Genomic DNA, 22,823 nt, shown 5'->3' with positions numbered 1-22,823 from the left:
GTAATTTTGGTTTTGCACTGTTGAACTCTGCAATTTGATACTGGAATACATTCTTAAATGTGGTTATGTTATACATTATTTTAATGTGCATTTCTTGCTTTATGCTTTATTACTAATGACTTATTGCTGTTTATTTTATGTTTATTTTATATTTATTTTAGACTAGGGAAATGATGTTAGACAAAAAGCATATTCAAGCAGTTTTCTTATTTGAGTTCAAAGGAAAGCATTGGAGATAACTTGCAGTATCAACAACACATCTGGCCCAGGAACTAACAAACATACAGTGCAGCAGTGGTTCAAGGAGTTCTGCAAAGGAGACAAGAGTTCTGAAGATGAGGAGTGCAGTGGCCAGTCATTGGAAGTTGACAACAACCAACTGAAAGGATCATCAAAGTTGATCCTCTTACAACTACATGAGAAGTTGCCAAAGAACTTAACATCAACCACTATATGGTCATTCAGCATTTGAAGCAAATTGGAAAGGTGAAAAAGTTCAATAAGTGGGTGTCTCATAAGCTGACTGAAAAGCAAAAAAAAAAAAAATGTCATTTTGAAGTGTCATCTTCTCTTATTCTGTGAAACAACCATTAACTATTTCTAGATCAGATTGTGATGTGAAACAAGTGGATTTCACACAATCGGTGATGACCAGCTCACTGGTTAGACCAAGCAGCAGCTCCAAAGCCTCCAGAACAAAGAAGGAAAGTGCTTTCCAAGAATTTGTTGAATCCTGAGACATGGATTTTGTGCTCCAGGAATTAACAAACTTATCTCTCGCTGGCAAAAATGGGTTGATTGTAATGGTTTCTATTTTGATTAATAAAAATGTGTTTGAGCCTCATTATAACAATTTAAAATTCATGGTCCGAAATCACAATTACTTTTTCACCAACCTAATAAGTAGGGTATTAAACTCCCCTACAGTAATTGTCAATTTTTCCTTTTGTGTCTGTTAATATTTGCCTTATATACTGAGTTCCTCGAATGTTGGGTACATACATATTTACAATTGTTATATCTTCTTCTTGGATTGGCCCTTTGATCCCTATATAGTGTCCTTCTTTGTCTCCTGTTAGTCTTCATTAAAGTCTATTTTGTCTGAGATAAGAATTTGCTACTCCAGCTTTCTTTTAATTTCCATTTGCATGGAATACCTTCCTCCATCCCCTCCCTTTCAGTCTATATATAACTCTACACCTGAAGTTAGTCTTTTTTTTTTTTTTAATTCTATTTTTTTAATTTAATTTTTAAACTTTACATAATTGTATTAGTTTTGCCAAATATCAAAATGAATCCGCCACAGGTATACATGTGTTCCCCATCCTGAACCTTCCTCCCTCCTCCCTCCCCATACCATCCCTCTGAGTCGTCCCAGTGCACTAGCCCCAAGCATCCGGTATCATGCATCGAACCCGGACTGGCATCTCATTTCATACATGATATTTCACATGTTTCAATGCTATTCTCCCAAATCTTCCCACCCTCTCCCTCTCCCACAGAGTCCATAAGACTGATCTATACATCAGTGTCTCTTTTGCTGTCTCATACACAGGGTTATTGTTACCATCTTTCTAAATTCCATATATATGTGTTAGTATACTGTATCGGTGTTTTTCCTTTTGGCCTACTTCACTCTGTATAATAGGCTCCAGTTTCATCCACCTCATTAGAACTGATTCAAATGTATTCTTTTTAATGGCTGAGTAATACTCCATTGTGTATACATACCACAGCTTTCTTATCCATTCATCTGCTGATGGACATCTAGGTTGCTTCCATGTCCTGACTATTATAAACAGTGCTGCGATGAACACTGGGGTACACGTGTCTCTTTCCCTTTTGGTTTCCTCAGTGTGTATGCCCAGCAGTGGGATTGCTGGATCATAAGGCAGTTCTATTTCCAGTTTTTTAAGGAATCTCCACACTGTTCTCCATAGTGGCTGTACTAGTTTGCATTCCCACCAACAGTGTAAGAGGGTTCCCTTTTCTCCACACCCTCTCCAGCATTTATTATCTGTAGACTTTTGGATCGCAGCCATTCTGACTGGTGTGAAGTGGTACCTCATAGTGGTTTTGATTTGCATTTCTCTGATAATGAGTGATGTTGAGCATCTTTTCATGTGTTTGTTAGCCATCTGTATGTCTTCTTTGGAGAAATGTCTATTTAGTTCTTTGGCCCATTTTTTGATTGGGTCATTTATTTTTCTGGAGTTGAGCTGTAGGAGTTGCTTGTATATTTTTGAGATTAGTTGTTTGTCAGTTGCTTCATTTGCTATTATTTTCTCCCATTCTGAAGGCTGTCTTTTCACCTTGCTAATATTTTCCTTTGATGTGCAGAAGCTTAAAGTTAGTCTTTTGTACACAGCATATATATGAGTCTTATTGTATCTATGCAGCCACCTATGTCTTTGGGTGGAACATTTAGTTTATTTACATTTAAGATAGTTATCAATATATATATTCTTATTGCAATTTTGCTGTTTTAGGTCTTTTTTCCCCCTTTCTTCTTTTGTTCTCTTCTCTTGTGATTTGATAACTATCGTTAATATTATGTTTGGATTTCTTTTTCTAGTCTGTACATATTTTATAGATTTTTTTGGTTTGTGGTTATAATGAGATTTCTTTATAGCAATATATCAAGTTGCTGATCTCTTAATTTCAAATGCATTTTTAAGGCCCTATGTTTGTACTCTCCTCACTTCATGATTACTGTCTTTAATTTTATATCTAATTGTTTTGTGTATACCTTAATTGCTTATTGCGGATACAAATGATTTCACTACTTGTGTCTTTTAACCTCCCTACTAGCTTTGTGTGTAGGTGATTTTCTACCTTTATAGTATGTTTGCCTTTACTGGTTAGCTTTTTCATTTCATAATTTTCTTGTATTCCTGTGGTGGTCGTTTTTTTTCCCACCTACAGAAGTTCCTTTAACATTTGTTTTAAAGCTGGTTTAGTGGTGCTGAATTCCTTTAGTTTTGGCTTGCCTATAAAGCTTTTGATTTCACCATCAGATCTGAATGAGAGCCTTAATGGGTAAAGTATTCTTATTGTTGTTTAGTCACTAAGTTATGTCCAACTCTTTTGTGACCTCATTGACTATAGCCCACCAGGTTCCTCTGTCCATGGAATTTCCCAGGCAAGAATACTGGAGTGGGTTGCAATTTCCTTCTCCAGGGAATCTTTCTGACCCAGGGATCGAACCACGTCTCCTGCATTGGCAGGTGGATTCTGTGCCACTGAGCCACCAGGGAAGCCCAAAGTATTCTTGGTTGCAGGTTTTTCCCTTCCTTTAAATATATCATGCCACTCCCTTCTGGCCTGCAGAATTTCTGTTGAAAAATCAGCTCCCATCGTCTTATGGGAGGTCCCTTGTATGCTATTTGCTGTATTTCCCTTGCTGCTTTTAATATTTTCACTTATCTTTAATTTTCTCAGGTCCTTTCCCTCTCTTTTCCTTCTAAGGCCCCTATAATGTGAATATTAATGTGCTTCATGTGGTCCCAGAGGTCTCTTTTTGTCTTTGTTCTATTCATTGGCAGTCATTTCCACTATTTTCTCTTCCAGCTCATTGACTTATTCTTCTCTATCATTTAATCTAATATTCTTTCTAGTCTATTTTTCATTTCAGCTATTGTATTCTTCATCTCTGGTTGTTCTTTATATTTTCTGTTTTTTTAAAAAAAAACCTTCTAACTTCTCACTCTATGCATCTACTCTCCTCCCAAGTTCTTTGATCATCTTTACGATCATTATTCTGAACTCTTTTTCAGGTAGACTGCCAATCTTCATTTAAATTCTTCTTCTGAGGTTATATCTTATTTGTCTAGAACATATTCCTATGATGCTTCATTTTGTCTAATTTGCTATTTGTGTTTTTATCTATGTGAGAGGTCAGTGATGTTTCTCCACCTTGGAAAAGTGGTGTTCTCTAGGAGATGTCCTATGCGTCCTAGCAGTGTCATCACCTAAGCTATATGCTCTGAGCATTCCCCTTAAGAAGGCTGCATGGGTCCTTCTGTTATGGTGGGCTGATTATGTGGGAAGTCTAGTAGACTTGGTTGGCCCCTAATCCAGTTGGTTGCCAGGCCCTGTCTTGTGCAGATGCTGCTGGCTACTGTGTAGTGGTACCTGGTCACAAGGTAGCTGGCTGCAGAATCCTAGGGGGCCATGGAGCTAGTGCTGGCTCACTACTGAGCAGGGTTAGAGTTTTGAAGACTCTGGAGCTGTTGCCCACCCACTGGCGGGTGAGGTCAGATCCTAGGGATAATGCCAGACTACTGGCAGGCAGAACCAATTTCTGGAGTCTGGCTGTAGCATTCAGGGATCTCAGAGCTCATTTCTGATCACTGAGGTGGGGAGGCCAGTTCCTAAAACAGTTGTATATGGGGTCTAGGGTGTCCAGAAGGCTGTGCTGGCCTGCTGTGGTCAAGACAAGGGTACAACTGGTCCCAGAGTAGGCCTGGCTTGCTTTTGCTGTCTTTCCCCTCTTGGTGAGGTTAGTCTAGAGGCTAGTACAGGATTCCTGGTGGGAAGAGTTGGTGCCTACCCACTGGTAGTTAGAGCTGGTTCTTGACCCTTTGCTGGATAGGGACATTTTTCAGGGGCATGTCTAGAGGTGGATATAGGGTCAAGAAGTCTTTAGAGAACCTTCTGTTGGTGGGTGGGGTTGTGTTCCCACCCAGTTTGTTGTTTGGCCTGAGGAATCCCAGCACTGACCCCTTTGGCTGCTGAATGGGGCCAGATCTTGGTTCCAGTGAGCCAAGATGGTAGCAGCCAGAAACAGTGTTTGTGTCTTTGAAGGTTCCCCAATATGTCTGCCACCAGTGTCCACGTCTCCAGGGTGAGCCGCAGCTGCTCCCTGCCTCTCCAGGAGATTCTCCAGGACCAGCAGGTACGTCTTATACAGGCAACTATCAAATTACTTCTTTTGCTCTGCATCCTGGTATGCATGCGGTTTTGTGTGCCTCCTTTAAGAGTGAAGTGTCTATTTCCACCACTTCTGTGGGCCTCTTGCAATTAAGTACTGCTGGCCTTCAAAGCCAAATGCTCTAGGAGCTTGTCTTCCTGGTGCCAGAACCCTGGGCTTGGGAGCCTGATGTAGGACTCAGAACTCTTACTCCTGTGGGAGGACTTCTGCAATGTAATTATCCTCCATGGGTTGCCGACCTGAAGGGTGTGGGATTTTATTATATTTTGAGTCCATTCTTCCTACCTCTCTTGCTGTGGTTCCTTCTTTATGTCTTTAGTTGAAGAAGATCTTTGCTGGTAGGTCCCACTCTTTCTCATCAATGACTGTTCTACAGAAAATTGTGATTTTGCTATTCTTACAAGGAGATGGGTTTAGGGTCTTTCTACTCTGCCATCTTGGCCTTTCCTTAGTATGAGCAAGTAGCCATATGGGCAAATGAAAGCATCCTGACAGACAGATGCTGAACTCCTTCCAATGTTGACATATGGGCTGAATTTTATGCCTAATGGGAAGCAGTTTATGATAAAAAGATTCTTAAGCAAGGCTAAACAAAGGGGTGCAGAGCTTACTTGCACTCTTGGAGTTGCCATGTGTTCACCCTGTTTTCATTTACTTTGCCTATATACATGGAAGTAGACTGCTAGATGATATGATAGTTATTGTTTTGTTTTTTGTTTTTAGGAATCCCTATACTGTTTTCCAATTTACATTCTCACCAATTGCACAGAGTTTCCTCTTCTCCATATATTCTCAAACATCTGTTATTTGTATACTTTTTGATGACAGCTATTTTAAATGGTGCAAGGCAATAGCTCATTGTGGTTATGATTTGCATTTGTCTAATAATTAGCAATGTTGAGCATCTTTTCATGTACCTATTAGCCTGTATGTCTTCTTTGGAAAAATTCATATTCAGGTCTTCTGTCTGTTTTTTGATATTGAGGTGTATGAACTATTTATATACTTTGGATATTAAGTCTTTATTGGTCATACCATTTGCAAATATTTTCTCCCATTTTGTAGGTTGTCTTTTTATTTTCTTAATGGTTTCCTTTGTTCTGCAAAAGCTTTTAAGCTTAATTAGGTCCCACTTGCTTGTTTGATTTTCTTTTTTAGTGTCTTCTATATGTAATATCATGTAATCCAAAAATAGTGACAGTTTTACTTCTTCCTTTCTAATTTGGATGCTTTTTATTTCTATTCCTTGCCTAATTGCTCTGGCTAGGACTTCCAATATTATGTTGAATAAAACTGGTGAGACTGGGCATCCTTATCTTGTTCCTGATCCTAGAGTAAATGCTTTGACAATGATGTTGGCTATTGGCTTGACAAATATAGCCTTTATTTTGTTGAGGGATGTTCCCTCATGCCCCCTTTGTTGACTTTTTATCAAACTATATTAAATTTTATCAAATACTTTTTCTGCATCTAGTAAGATGCTACTATGATTTTTATCCTTCATTTTATTAATGTAGTGTATCACACTACACTATCAATCAGCATCACACTGATTGATCTGCAGATACCAAACCATCCTAGCATGCCTAGAATAAATCCCACTTGATCATGTGCTGATGAATTTGATTTGATAAATTCTGACTAAGAGACTTTGCAGAGATATTGGCCTGTAATTTTCTTTCCTTGTAATGTTCTTGTCTGGTTTTGGTACCAGGATAATGCTAGTCTCATAAAACAATGTTGGAAGTGTTTGACCCTCTTTTATTTTTTGGAAGAGTTTGAGAAGTATAGGTATTCTTAAATGTTGGGGATAACTCATCAGTGAAATAATTTGAGAAAATTATTTAACTTCGAATGGAAACATACTTACCTACATCATAGAATTTTTATATGAATTAATAACAGAAAAAAATATATGATATATTATCAAGAATCAAGTAATTATACAATAAATGTTAGGTCACTGTTAGGTCATTTCCAAAATAAAAGCATATTCTCTCAAATACACACCATCTGAATATTCTTTCCCACTCAGGTATTGTCAAGATGAGAAGGCATACAGTAAGTACTAATTTTAGCATAACCTGTGGAAATAATTCCGTTAAGAAAACTGCTCATTTACTCTAGTGGTTATTTTCAAATTATGGTTACTTAAAACTCAAGATTTTAATGTAGCAAATTACCCCCATTAGGGGTGATAGTAAAGAATAAAAGCACTGTACTAGACAGTCTATCTCATCTACTTTGTAATCCTTCTTTAAATTAATTTTAGAAATACAACAAACCTTTGATGAAGCAACTGCTGAAGAACTTGAGGGTGAAGTGTCTCTTGATGTTTTCAAAGGCTGAACAGGTCTTTCTTTACCTATATAAGAAAATATAAAATACAATTTTCTAGCTCATTTGTTTTCAACTAGACTGATTCTGTAAGTGAATAAACAAAGGACAGAGGTCATATATTTTAGTACTGAAATCTTTATTACATTATTAAATTTGTTAATATCTAAATCTCTCTTACAGGCTGGGCACCATTGAAAATTTCAAATAATCTAGAACCAAAAGACTGTACACATGATGGCAGTCTAGGTCATATCAGTGCCAGTTAGCAAACATGGAACAACAGAGAAGACTTGAGGAAAGGCAAAACCATTTTAAAATCATAAATGCTTCCTCTTCCAAATTCTGAAAAGCTAACTTTTAATGCATCACACACAATAAAAATCCAATGGAGGTTATTATATAAATACTACAAAAGAGAATTAGCTAAATATTAGCTAATTATGCAGAAGCTCAAGAGAAAGACACGTAAGGAATTTAGCAGGTATTCATGAAATGTTTAAAAAATAAAAACTGGAACACTGTAATACAGTACTAATCCAGTACCTGATATAAGTGCTCAAATATATATTGAATAATTAAAAATAAATCCATATGAGATAAAGTCACTAGCTTTTATCTTTAGTCACTTCAGACACTCCCAAAGTGCTCTATGTATATATTATTGCTTTTATGGAAATTTAAGCCAGAAAATAAATTTAAATATTACTTTAACCAGTTCAACAGCAACAACAACAAAAAAACAACAAAAAAGGTTTAGCTAAACATAATTTTTTAAATAACAGTGAGCTGTTACTAATAGAAAAACATTTCATTAAATTGACTATATGTCAAAGGTAATATGTATCCTCTGCTTTCAAGGGCTAGGAAACTTTAACTATGGAGAGAAGAAAAAGTGGCACCAAGTTTGGAGTGGCACAGAAATTGGTCAAGGCTGGATAGTGGGTTAAGGCCAGGAAAGCAGTCAAGAGCAAAAGCAGAGACAAATGACCTTTAAACTGAAGCAAAGCCAGCTTCAGTCAAAAAGCCTCCTAAGTTCTTCCTGCTGTGGTCACAATAGCTAAGTGAGGACCTGGAGGCTCAAGGGCTTCCAACTACCTGAAGAAGTAGTAAATAACATCTTTTTCCAATGTCCTGAAGACCTGCCTTTCTCAAGACACCCCCACACCTCTCCCCACCCACAATATGTGCATATGTGTGAAGATATTTTTGATTGTCTCAAATGGGTGAGTGCCATTGGCACATGACAAATAGAGGTTAGGGATGCTGCTAAACATCCTACAAATGCACAGAACAGACCTCCACAATAAAGAATTATGCAGCCTCAAATGTTAATAGTGCTGAGGTTGAAGACTCCCCTGCTACAGGTACAGTACTCCAACTCTGAAGCTCCAATAGTCTTTATAAAGACAGAATTCTAGAATCTTTTAACTTGTGATACCATTAAGAGACTTTCATACTAAGCAAGTTTAAAAGTTCTTATAGACCTTAAAAATCAAAAGTAAAAGGATACCAATCATCACTATATCCCCAAATAACTAAGAACATGGTTTATCCAGTCATTCCCTACTGAATTTCCACTGTACATGGCAAATCCCACATCATAATGTGACAGTGTCAGTCTATCCCATCGCATCTAAAACTCCTAGAGAAGCTTATTTTTTTTCTGAATACCCAAGGCCTGCCTTTAAGAAAAGAGTAGGTGCTCAAAAATTGGTGAAGAGATGAATTATTTTTCTACCCTTAGGACACAATGACCTCTTTAGTGTATTCTGATAAATATTTCCTTCAAAGATGAAAAACTGGACCAATCAGTACAGCACACTATGTTAATTAAAGGCATAATTACAGGCTCAATTCTGGCACATAGCAGCTAAATATAGCAACAACAACAACAAAAAATTTTCACAAGCAGCTGTTAATTTCTTATTTAGCATTTCCTTTACAAATAAAACATCAGCAGTACAGGTATGCCAAGTATGATGTCAAAGTGTTGTCTTAGGATCTCTCATCATTTTAGCTGCATAAGGCTAATTTAAGCAGATTTCAACCAATCTCACTGTGCAGAAGCAAAGGAACACTGAAGGACAGGGCAGTGGTTGATCAAATATCAACATATATTCACATACACCAGTTACATGAAGGGGAAGGACAGGCAAAAAGCAAAGGATAAACGAAAAAGGATGATACAGATGGCAGCAGAAAGAGCACAAAAACAAAAAATAGAAATGCCCTGACCCTACTGCTGTTAGATTCTATCTGCCAATGTCTCTTCTACAGATCTCAACCTCCTCTTAGGTAGCTGTTTCTAACCAGGAATGGGCTAGCTTATACAACAAACCCACTTATCTACCCAAATCCTACTATGTGAGCCTGCTGTTGTTCAACTCTGGTTCCCACAGCAGACTAACGGAAGGGTTTATACACTTTCCCATTTCTATAACCTCCATCAATTATAACCCTCCACCCTTCACAATCCCAAATCAAAATCTAGCTGAAAACTCACCTCTTTCTGGCCTTCCTTCATTCTGCCGTTTGTAGCAGGCACCAGCACGCACGGACTCTAGGGAAAGGTGGGCAGGGAGGAATTAACACCAGCACCTCTGTGCCCAGAAGGAACAAGAGAAGAACCCAGAAGTAGGAATAACGAGAACAGGAACTTCTGAGCATTTGCTGGTAACCCTAACATCTTTCCTACCCTGTCTTCAAGTTGGGCTGCCTGAGCAAATACCACTAAAGAGAAATAAATAACAAAATAGGAGAAAAACTCTGTTAAGATTCGGTCCAACAATGGTGAATGAGAACGAGGCTAACCAAGGAGAGCATGGCCAGAAAGTCATGAAAAAAGGACCCTATAATAAGACACCAAAGGTTAAAGACAGGTATCACACATCTTACTCATCAGTATAAGCATCTAATCTAACCTCCTCCATAAAGTAAATATATAAAGGATTAAAGAATGACACCAAAAAATCAAGAGTGAAAGATGAATCACCCCTAGAAATAAAAAAAGACACCTGAGAAAGTTTTCATGCTCCATCATACCAGTTCCCTGGTCATACGATGACTACCTGCAAGTAGTCGTTCTGCCTTGTTCTCAACAGGTAGCCTATTACAAGTTCTTAATATTTTGCCATTTGCTTTCATGCCTTTGTACTTTTCTGTCTGTCATCCTATATCTTCTTACCTTTCTGTCTCTTCTTTGTTGGTTATTGTTCCTTAAATATGAATGTTCCTCCTATCCTCAGTCTTTTTTGTTCTGTTCTTATTTGGCTCCAATCAATACTAGGAAAACAAGACAAATGTCTCTCAACTCTTTTCACTCATAAGTCTATATTTCTAATGGACAGAATGCTACTCTGTAGGTACTTGGCCATTACCTCAAATTCATCTTATATGTGATCTTAGTAAGCACAACTAACTCCTACTTGACCATGTTGGCAACAGGACTCAATACATTCCTGTATTTGCTGTGACTTGCAAAAAAAAAAAAAAGTTCTAAAGTAGGATGAAAGAAAGAAAATTCTAAAGTTGGCAATATGGAAATCAAAATCCCAGTTAATATATTAGTGAGTGAAAGAATAAATGGTGAGGAAGAAAATGAACAAGAATTTCAAATACTGGTTCCACAGACTAGTTCTTCCCATGCAGATGAAATAAAAAGCCAAAGAAGCAGCTCAATGTTCCAACAAACACCTAAAAGTCTGTAAGAATTTAATAATATTCACTGTCTCTTTGAATATAGTAGCTGTAAATCTGATATGATCTTTCAGAAACATACTTTCTTGCTCATGTGTTCTGATGAAAGCAATGATAAATTTAACCAGATTCATCCAATCAAGCATTATTAATTATTGATAACCCATATAGGAACAAAATACTTTGCTAGGGAAAAAAATTTTTAAGTATCGCTGGAGAGATAATAAAGTTAGGGCTATATCTTGCAAACTATTAAATGCTTTGTACAGTGCCTGATATGAGTAAAATTAGATATTTCTGAAAGTCTTATCAATTAAAAATAAACAAGAGCACTGGTAGTACATTCATCTCTCCTTTGATACCTGAAGCTTTAAAAGAGAAATTAAGATATGAACAAATGAAGATGTGATGACTATGAAGATGCTAAAGAAATCATTTTTCTGAATCATGGATGAAGATGTGCAAATTTGGGGCTCTCGGTTAGAAAGAACATGATTTCTCAGCGATCTACTTGTTTATTCAAGAAATTATGAAACAAGGAATTCCCTGGCAGTTCAGTGATTAGGACTCTGTGCTTCCACTGCAAGGGGCAAAGGTGTGATCCTTGGTTAGGATCCCGCATGCCACGTGGCATGGCCACAAAAAGGCCATGAAACAAAAACGGAGGAGACACAAGAAAAATGATCCTTGTGGTAAAGATACCAAAAGACTACAGAAAAAACAACCAAACAACCACAGAGGTAGAAAAAGCTCTACACCACTACTGCTTCCCCAAAATAACCAACTTTTGGAGGTAAGAGATCCAACCAGTTAAAATTAAGACATATTAACTATGAACACATGGAAGTGAATTTCTGAAAAGTATGGAAGTGTGCTACTGGTAGAACATACAAGCCCTAAAACAGGGATGCTATATATGTCTACACACATGAAAATGCCATTACTTGACTACTGTTTCAGAACCTCCATCATTCAGGAAGGTGCCAGGAAAGCTACAGCTGACCCCCTAGGATTCACCCAGAAAACTCACAGCCAAAGCTCTCTTGTGATTAAACCACAGGTTCTCAGACAAAAAGAATATACTGTGGAATCTAATTCAACAGCACATTTACAGCTTGGATCAGTTAAAGAGTCCAAGATTAAATTCCACGTGAAACAGCTCATCCCAATAATACTTTTCTACTTTCATCCTCCCAGCAACTTCTGCTCACTCTTGAGGTATCACCTAAAATGCCTAGTCCCATGAAATGACCTGTCTCCGTCTCTAAATATAAACTCAGAGGGCAAGGACTGGATCTGTCTTGCTTGGCAAATCTTTTATGTAAATTTTTGTTGAATGATTTTATGAGTTTTGTTGTTCAGTTGCCAAGTTGGGTCCGACTCTTTGTGACCCTATGGACTGCAGCACGCCAGGCTCCTCTGTCCTCCACTATCTCTGAGTTTACTCAAATTCATGTTCACTAAATCAATGATGCTATCCAACCATCTTATCCTCTGCTGCTCCCTTCTCCTTTTGCCTTCAATTATTTCCAACATGAGGATATTTTCCAATAAGCCAGCTCTTCACATCAGGTGGCCAAAATATTTATGAGTACTGAACACAAATAAAGTAACTTTCAAGCTAAGAAACACTATTATATTCAGCATATAAGAAAATAGGTTCCTACTGTGTAATAAACATGATCTGATGGTAAAGCCTACTTCCATGTTCCCACTGTTACTCTACAACTGCACAGAAAAGCCTTCTTTCTAAAGGCAGAATTAAATCTCTAAATTTTACTGGAATTTCAGCTATTATCCAAAAATTCGCATGGACTTCCAAATTCATTCACAGCAAAAGGTCTTAAGACGTGTTTTCTTTCTTGTTAAACTGAAGTTTAATAATAGAGTCTAATTTCCAAAGATACTCTTCTCAAAATAGTATTTTTAATTCCTGTACATTTTCAGTTATCATGAAAGATGTGCTTTCAAAATTAAACACTGATTAATAATGTCTTTCTTTAAAATATCTTCCATTCTTAATAATGGCTGCTGATTTCAAGAAAATAAGGGGAGACTAGACCCAAAGTCGGAGCTATATAAAATCAGATACAGACCAATGAAAGCAATAAACCTGTCAACCTTCCACAGTAAGGACCTCTAAAAAATTCAACCAAAATGTCACACAGTGGTGGTGGCTTAGTCGTTAACTCGTGTTCGACTCTTGAGACCCCATAGTGTGTAGCCCACCAGGCTCCTCTGTCCATGGGATTTTCCAGGCAAGAATACTGGAGTGGGTTGCCATTTCCTTCTCCAGGGGATCTTCCTGACCTAGGAATCAAACCCGGGTCTCCTGCATTGCACGCAGATGATTTACCAACTGAGCTATGAGGGAAGCCCCAAAGTGTCACAGAGCCTGATTCTATGTGATGGTAAAGGCCGATTCTTTACCATCTGAGCCACAAGGGAAGTCCAAAAATACTGGAGTGGGTAGCCTATCCCTTCTCCAGGGGATCTTCCTGACCCAGGAATCAAACTAGGGTCTCCTGCATTGCTGGTGGATTCTTTACCAACTGAGCTATGAGGGAAGCCTGATTTATATATGAGCATCACTGGTAAATTTGACATTAACCTGCAGCCAATGTTTAGAACAAATTAACAAAGAGTTTGTAAGTACATACAGGATCATCCCTAGGAATCACAACAGATTTTACACAACAAAGCAAAGCAATCTTTATGTTATTGTTTCCAAAGAGGAAATGCTTTGTGATTCTCAAGTGGAAAAGAAAAAAATATGGGGAATCACAACTGGTTGAGTAATAGCAAATGATTTAGATACATGGTCCACAGAGGGACGTACCTAGAGGTTTCTATATTAGGACTTATGCTACTCAAATTAATTATTAATGACTAATACAAAACATAAAGTATACTTCATTTATGGATAAAACAAAACTGCTTTTATCTGCTGTTGTACATAGAGTCACTAAAGAGATTTTAAGACCTTTATGGAAGAGAATTGTAAGCCAAAGTTAATTAAATGAAATACAGCATTCCTAGATTATTTTTTAATGTATTAACCACAAACAAACAACTGTACCTGAAAAAAGTATAAGCTGCAGGGTTTTTCTTTTTCTTCGTATTATTATAATATATGTGAAAATGGCCTAGATTGCAGTTGCCTGCAGTTTCAATAAAGGCCGGTAACACAATATGGTTGACAAAAGTTCACTTCTGGCATCACAACTTAAAAGGAATAGAAAGAAAATTAGGAAAGTAAAAGGTATGAAAACCATGTCAAATAAAAGGAAGCACTGAAGGAAGTAAATATATTTAAATCTGGAAAAAAAAAAAAATCAAAGAGATTATGATGGTACTTTTCAAATTTTCAAAAGATTCCAACATAAATAGAAATATCTTTATGGCTCTAAGAAAAATAATTAGTATTAAGTAGCTGTTACAAGAAGAGGTTTTAAATTATTATTTTTTTAATGAGTTATATAAAAACGGAAAGACTGGCCTGTGATGTAGAAAACTTCATGGAAAGTACTTTACAAAAAGTCTCCCATACCGATATGGGAGACTCTGGTGTTTTTATTAACACTGTTATCCTAAACAGAAGGTAAGTAGCAAGAGTATAAGATAGGAAAACAATGGGATTCATCAGAGAGAGGGGAAAGAAAAAGGAAATAAATATCTAAGAGAGAGCTGACAAACAGCGAATGTCTGGTTATATTACTAAGAATAAAAATAAACTTCAAGTAAAAATATAAATGGTATATATAACAAAACAATTTTAACTATAACAGTATAATAACAAGGGAAAAGGAAATGAGGCTAACCAGGACAACCTATACTGTTAACATGTAAATATGAACGATAATAAGGAAAAAAAATATTATCATATATCATAGTCACAGCTATGATCAGGTTAGTCCACTTAAGTTATGGGCAGAAAATTCTTAAATGTGAACACAAGATGCAGACAGTTTGATTTACAAAGATAATCAGCCTATGGTAGTATAAAGTTCCATAGGATTTAACTCAAAACACTAAGAAAAAATTTAATTAAATAACATGTATGGACATGTGTGCACAAAACAGGAAATAAGCAACTGAGATGAAAAAGTAACAATCATTGTGACTTATAATTAAGCACATAAGAGATATAGTAAATGCACAGAATTATGAATAAATAGTCATAAAATGATTGCCATGGACAAACTATTAATGATCATTAAAATCAGTAAAATTTCTCTAAAAAGTATGAAAAGAAGCAAAACATTATATGTTAAAAAATTAACAAAATGAGAGCATACGGAATAAGAAAATTATTTTTACCTGTTACTTATAGAAACATTTAAAATCTTTGTCAAAATGTCAATTTCCATTGGAAAACTAAATTAACCTACTACTGGTAAATTAGCCCAAAACGTGACTGATAATTGAAGGACCACATTTCTCAGCTCTTTTTTTAATTTTTTGAATAAACGCAAGGTACAATCAATATTTGGGAGATGTATATTTAAAGCAAAAACCAGTACCACAAATATGTAAAATAACAATTGCTTTTTCCATTTATTGTTTAAAGTAAGACTTCATTAACTTTTTGGAAGATTATCTCATGTAACTGTTCTGAAAACTGTTTAATGAAAGGAGTAAAGAAAAACATTGTAACAGTTCAGCCCCAATAGCTGAGGAATCAACCAAAGCAATCTGTAAAGAGAACTTTCCCAGGGGAAAAAAAAACCAACTTTTTTCTTGACTGAAGAACCTCACTTTCAAAGTTAAATGACTTAAGAAAATATACATGAAGGCATTAACAAAGTTGTACACTCTATTTCATTCAATTCACACCAGATTTTAGTCTCCCAATTTTCTGTTATCTTTCCGTCATTGCAAGATATTAAACCTATTAGACCTGTAAGGATGGGGAAAGCATATTAGAGACACACAGACTGGAGCATCACATTGTGGCTCCATATTGCATCTCAAGATTTTAGAGTTTTGGCCACTACCTACCAGACCAAATGCAGATTGAAGATATCATCCTAGAAATCTGTTTTAGAGGAAAAATGGAAGAAACAAGGCTAATTCACCAATAATTTAAACAACAGCTTCACTACAAGATCTAAGGAAGGATCTCCAGCTTCCACTTTACTAGTTTTGTTTAAAAGGCTTCAAATCTGTGTCTAAAGACACTGTCTTCCTCTTAACCAAATTACTAATAGATCTGGATTTAAGTCATACACATCTAAAAACATATGTCCCTAGAAGGTACCTGGCTAATTTTGGATATTTATGTCTGGGCATGTGAGCATACATTAGACTTAGAGGCTGTTTATCTCCTTGAAGGGTGAGGGGAGAGGAAGGAAGTGAAGGAAAGGAGAAGTTACCAAACTTTTAACACTGAACTCCATAGTAAAACTTTCAATTACCTGGAACTAGTCCAAGAATATTTTAAGCAATCAGGCATGTGTTGAGTCACTATAGTTGTTTTAAAACCTTCAAGTGGGATTCTTACCTTCTGCAAGGCCATTCATACACATATATCCAAAATATGTTTTTTGGAAGCCCCACTCTAACTATCTCTGGAAATAGCAGACAAGTGATAAACGTTTATTAAATACAGGAATCCAACAACAGCTACAATGGAGACAATCTAATGATTTTAAGCAAAGATTGTTAAACTAAAAATCTTATTATTTGAAAAAAAAGAGTTAAAAGGAAGGAAAAGAAAGAATAAATTTCTGATTTCTATATGTTGGTTTATAATTCCTTCTACCTAGAAGATACTTCTCTAGTCGTACAAGTCTGAAATAAAAGATGAGTCCAAATGCCATTTCCTCCATGGCATGTTCTTCCATCCCCAGAGTGAGAATCTCTTACTTAGACCTGCTTATGTCATGTTAACTCATTTACAAAGTATCAAGTCTTACATCAAAGTTATACTTTACATGTCACATTTATATATTGATAAACTTGCTATTAGTTGTGGGAAAATACATATCCATTCTAATTGCTGGGTGACAGGGACACTGTTCTAACATAACATTCTGGATACAGAAGGCATGAGGAACTGTATTGTGAATGAGCACAACTGCAGATGGTAGAGTCCAGAATGGTAATACAGGAACATTTTACCTAGGAAAGTTGCTTCATTTATTTATTCCAACCAATACTGAGCAACTGGGCCAGGGTGACATGCACTGAATGCCATGCATGTCTGGGGACTTCAAATTAAAAAAAAAAACAAAAACAAATTGGAGGTTGGCAAAGAATGAATCGAAGCTAAAATGAATGAATTTTAGCTCTAAATTCTGTAAGGCTAAAAAAAATAAATAAATAAATTCTGTAAGGCTATACGTTATATTCAGGGGAAACACTAATATTTTTCATGAAAAATATAAATTATCTCCCCTAGTGACAAAGGTTAAAGGAGGTTGGATCAACCCAGGAATTAGCAGAACATACAGGAGTGTATAACTCACCAACATGATTACAAACATACCTCCTCTACACAGATACTTCACTGAAGAAGTGAAATATCATGTGGACTGCAACTTGAAATGGTTCCAAGACATGTTATGACATTCGTTATACTATTCTACTTTTCTGTAAGTTTGAAAACTTTCAAATAAAGAGTTAAAAATAATATGTATATCTAATAACACATATAATGCTATCTGACTCGGTATATTCTGACTGTTGGAGGCTGCAAAAAAAAAACAAAAAGGAGAACTCTTAAAAATACATACTTCTATGTTGAGACTGATGGAAAGAATAAGTTTTGCTTCTTTCTGGAGAGTAACTTCTACTGCTGACACTGGAGCCAGATCTGCTGTGTGGAGAATCCTTTCGGCCTACAGGCGATTCTCTGAAAAAAGGAGTGTTTCTTTTATGAGGTGACCGCTCTCTCACATAATAGGAGTTGAAACTTTTTCTTCTAAAGTTGTCTCTCATGTCCCTTTGAAGTAAAAATAAATAAGTTAATTATATCTTGTATTCTCTATACATAAGAACAAATAGCAAAAGATCTGATTATAAGCCACTCTTTATGTTGTAATTTTTGTTCCCTTTTTCTACAATCACCTACCTTCTGAAATCAGTCAATAAATGAAGCTTTATTAGTAACATATTTGGAATGCAGCATTTTTTTAGTTTGGTTAACCACATGGTTATGTGCAAAAGTTACTTCTTTTAAGCAAGCACAAAAATTTATGCATGTGCAAAACATAGTCATATAGTTTCTACTTCTGTTTGCTACTAACAACACACCACACCACTACTACTCTCTCAAAGACTCCTAGAAAATGCCAAAGATTGCCCCAGTGAGACAGTTCTTGGCCTATTATCCTCATCTAAGCATAGCATTCAACACTTTTCATCTGGTGCAATTCCCCACTACCCTGCCCCATGGTAATCTGGCAGCGTTTATAGACACTTTTGTTGTTACAATTGGAGAGGAGGGAATGCAACTGGTACCAGGATGCTACCAAAATGCTATGATGCCCAGAACAGCTCCCAAACATACAGAGTAAAAAATGATGCAATCCAAAGCATTAACAATGCCAAGGTTGAGAAACCATGGTATATACTTATTAAATCCTTGCTCTCTGAGTTTATAACAGGGTGTTGCCCATCTCTAAATACCAACTTTTTGTATCACCTTTACTTACACAAGTTAAATTGCCTTATTAAGCAATATCATCAACTCAAAGCAGAAAGCAAGCCCAAGTAATAAAGATTTATAAAGCAAAACTATCATTAAAATATCAAAACAAATTAAAATTAATAAAACTATTGAGACACAAGTTTCTATTTAAAAGAACACTTGGAGTCAAACAGGTTTTAACTGAAGATTTAGCAAATACACCTCCATACTGAAATTAAAGAACATTACACTCTAGACGGAAGAATGATAAAAAGATGAGCCAACTGCCATGAAATTTCAAATGCTCAGAAAATAATTTCAGCATATTGACTGGTAGTCCTTAATATGTAACCAGATTGTTGTCATTAACTATTAATACCCAAACTATATTGTCTTTACAGATATAATGAAGCTCCTCTGTGCAGAAGTAGAAAATAGTTAAAACTCATTACAATAAATGAACTCAGACAAAATATTAATACTGAAATAAGCCACTAAAACTATAGGAGTCATAGCAAAATCACTGAGAGCTGAAGTAAATAGCTATATATGTATTACACAGATTTTAGGAACTACCAGGGGCTGGGGACCCAAAGGTGAAGCACATACATGTAGCCCCTACCACTATGGAACTCTCAGGCGAGTGGGAGAGGCTGATACTAAATGTACAGATGAAATGTGCAGCCAACAGTGTGTGCTGGGAGACCAGTTAGGAGCATTCTTAGTCCAGGCAAGAGGCAGTGGTGATTTGGATCAGGTGGAAGCAGGGGAAGCATCACAAATTCAACACGCGCAAGAAAGCAGTGTTGTAGACTCAATGGGACAAGGTACATGTTTGACTTTTGTGTGTGAGAGATGGTGGATGCCAAGATGATATCAAATTCTGGCACAGTGGGTTACTGAAATGAGAAAGCAGACCTGAGAAATAGGTACAGAGCAGGAGAGCCACATTTAGATTCAATCATGCTACCTTTCAGATGCTCATGTTAACAGGCTGGTAAGCAACTACAGACACTGGTGACAAGACCAGAAGAGGTTTCTGGTTATAATTATAAATTCGTCTGTAAATAGGCAGTATTTAAAGCCTTTGGTATAGATGAAATCAAACGATAAAAAGCAGAAGGCCGAGAATCCAAGGCTAGAAAACTACCACACTGAGAAGGAAATGGGCTGTCTGAGAAGAATGAGAGTGAGAGGCCACAGGAACACGAGGGACAGGAGAGTAAGTGATCAGGGAAGGAAATGAAGAATGCTCCAAGAAGGAGAATAAAGATTTCCTACAGTGAGAGTCAATGAGCTCTTCCCGACAACTTACTCAAGAAATGGACAAGAACAAGGCAACATTCAGAGGAAAGACAGCCTGTTTTCTCTGGAGGGAAAGGAAAGACAAAACGCTGAATTACAGTTTCCTAATCCTGACACCAGATGGCAGTAAAATCCCAACAGCACAATTCAGAGCCATCATCAGTGGCTTGGGGTGGCCCAAGATACACATGGGCGAAGTACATGTCAGATTTTAAAATCTCAGAGCCGAATAACATCTCTCCTCTCCTTCACACCAACCTCTCCTATTGATCATCAGATTAAACAAAAACATCACAGTAGGCATCATCTACCAGAAGTACACGGTACTACTTTACCCAAGTCATTTATTCACATGCATTTTTATACATATTTTTTCATATCTATATATCTATGTCCCAATATATAAAAGGCACTATGGAGAATTATTCTGGCTCTAAAAAAGCTTAGTATCTAACTGTGGGGATGGGGAGAAAATGTTTCAGAAAGTTGTACTATTGTTCAGAAAAGAAGTATATATTAACAGATGAAAAACTGACCAAGAAGTCTTTAAGAAAAGTTAAAATTTAGATCAACAATGTCTAAGAGAAACATAATCAAGCCACAGATGATGTAGTAAGAGTTCAAAAGTAAAGAGAAACAGGTGAATTTCAGCAATATTTTACTTAACCCAATATCCTCAAAATATTATCTACATATAATCAATATTCTAAAATTTAGTGAGATATTTTATATTCTTTTTCATCTTACATCTTGAAAATCAAGTGTGTATTTTACATTTACACAATATCCCAGTCTGAACTGGCCACATTTCAAGTGCTCAACAGGCACATTTAGCTAGTGGCTCCCATACTAAACAGCACAAATTTAGATGTTTGGGAAAAGCAGTCCAAGTTTCAAGAAAAAGCAGAGAAGGATTGAAGGATATGCAAACAAGAACAGTGAAAAGTTTAAAAGGCTATAACTGAAAAACAAAGGAAGAAACTGTCAAAAAGAGAAAAGATAGTTTATATCAAATATTGCAGAAACTGGAAGAGATCTTTGAATTTAAAACCTAAGAGTCACATGACCAGTGAGTGGGCTGACCAGTGGAACTCTGGAAACCAAATCAGACTATAAGAAACTCTATCTACTAAAGGGATTAAACTATCACTTTTCTTCCAAAAAAAGAGTTTGGCAGAGGAAAGAAGGAAGAGAATTGGGACAATGCTCTGAGAAAAGGGGCTTGTCTGGATACATTTGGAAAGTCAAAGTGAAAGTCGCTCAGTACAGTCCATGGAATTCTCCACGCCAGAAATACTGGAGCAGGTAGCCTTTCCCTTCTCCAGGGGATCTTCCCAACCCAGGGATTGAACCCAGGTCTCCCGGATTGCAGGCGTATTCTTTACCAGCTGAGCCACAAGGGAAGCCTGAGAATACTGGAGAGGGCAGCCTATCCCTTCTCTAGCATATCTTCCCGACCCAGGAATCAAACTGGGGTCTCCTGCATTGCAGGCAGATTCTTTACCAACTGAGCTATGAGGGAATCTTGGATATATTTGGAAGCTGAAGGGAAAACGCTAATTTCTTATAGAAGGAGAAACTGATAATCCAAGACCATTTTAGGTAACTGATAAAGAAGGAGCCAAAAATCACCAGGAAAAAATGGGACAAGGGAACTAAGTAGAAGAGAACAGCATAAAGGAAAGAAGAGAGAACATGAAAGGACACAGAGGAAAATTCTCATTTCAAGAGAAGGCATGAGAAATCTCTCTTCAGAAGTTCTTTACCTCAGTGACACATTTCTGTTGTTTATGCCACAAAGGTGAAAGTCACTCAGTAGTGTTTGACTCTTTGCGACCCCATGGACTTCACAATCCATGGAATTCTCCAGGCCAGAATACTGGAGCGGGTAGCCTTTCGCTTCTCAAGGGGATCTTCCCAACCCAGGGATCAAACCCACATCTCCCACATTGCAGGTGGATTCTTTACCAGCTGAGCCACAAGGGAAGCCCGAGAATAATGGAGTGGGTAGCCTATCCCTTCTCCAGTGGATCTTCCTGACCCAAGAATCGAACTGGGGTTTCCTGCACTATAGGTGGACTCTTTATCAACTGAGCTATCAGAGAAGCCCTAACATATTTCTAGAAGTCATCAATACAAAGTAAAGAAAGTAAGGACATGAACAGATGCTTAAGGCAGAATGGAAATCATTTGTCCTTTGGGGAAAAGTATTAATTTGAGCACTGTTTCTCAAAGTGCAGGTCCCCAGACCTGCATTGCAACCTTGAGAAGGTGACAGAAGTGCAAATTCAGGGCATCACACCACCTACTGAAGTGTGCAGACCAAGCATTCAGGGCCCTCCAGATGAATCTGAGGCACACAAAACTTTGAGAAGGACTGAACTAGACAACCTCACTGACACGTCAGAGTTGTTTACATACAGCTATGGTATCTAAGTCAAGGACGCATCACTACGAACAAAGCTAGTGGTGTGATGGTATTCCAGTTGAGCTACTTAAAATCCTAAATGATGACACTGTTAAACTGCTGGACTCAATGTCAACAAATCTGGAAAAGTCAGCAGTGGCCACAGGACTGGAAAAGGTCAGTTTTCATTCCAATCCCAAAGAAGGGCAATGCCAAAGAATGCTCAATCTACTGCATGCATTTCACATGCTAGCAAGGTTATGCTCAAAATCCTTCAATCTAGACTTCAGCAGTATGTGAACAGAGAATGCCAGATGTACAAGCTGGGTTAAGAAAAGGCAGAGTAACCAGAGATCAAACTGCCACCATCCACTGGATCATGGAGAACACAAAGGAATTCCAGAAAAACATCTACATCTACTTCTGCTTCATTGACTATGCTAGCGCCTATGACCGTGTGGATCACAAAATGGTGAGAAATTCTTGGAAAAAGATGGGAGTACCAGACC

At 37.1% G+C, this 22,823-nt stretch overlaps 1 protein-coding gene across 11 annotated transcripts in view; it reads right to left on the bottom strand.

Annotated features, from left to right (window-relative positions):
* PPHLN1 (periphilin 1) overlaps window positions 1-22,823 on the bottom strand; it is a 173,440-nt gene that overhangs the window by 80,149 nt on the left and 70,468 nt on the right. For 7 of the 11 annotated variants that reach the window (XM_070370636.1, XM_070370638.1, XM_070370631.1 and 4 more), the window contains 3 exons: window positions 17,707-17,915; window positions 9,777-9,833; window positions 7,219-7,298 (listed from right to left, as the gene is read on the bottom strand). In XM_070370636.1, coding sequence (XP_070226737.1) covers window positions 7,219-7,298; window positions 9,777-9,833; window positions 17,707-17,915 — 346 coding nt within the window. The remainder of the gene's footprint in view (window positions 1-7,218; window positions 7,299-9,776; window positions 9,834-17,706; window positions 17,916-22,823) is intronic. The other 4 variants (XM_005896814.2, XM_070370634.1, XM_070370635.1 and 1 more) reach the window with 3 other exon arrangements.

This window comes from Bos mutus, chromosome 5, assembly GCF_027580195.1.
Source record: "Bos mutus isolate GX-2022 chromosome 5, NWIPB_WYAK_1.1, whole genome shotgun sequence".
NCBI lineage: Eukaryota > Metazoa > Chordata > Mammalia > Artiodactyla > Bovidae > Bos > Bos mutus.
Note: the sequence above shows the minus strand (reverse complement) of the source record. Positions and strands in the feature narration are given on the sequence as shown.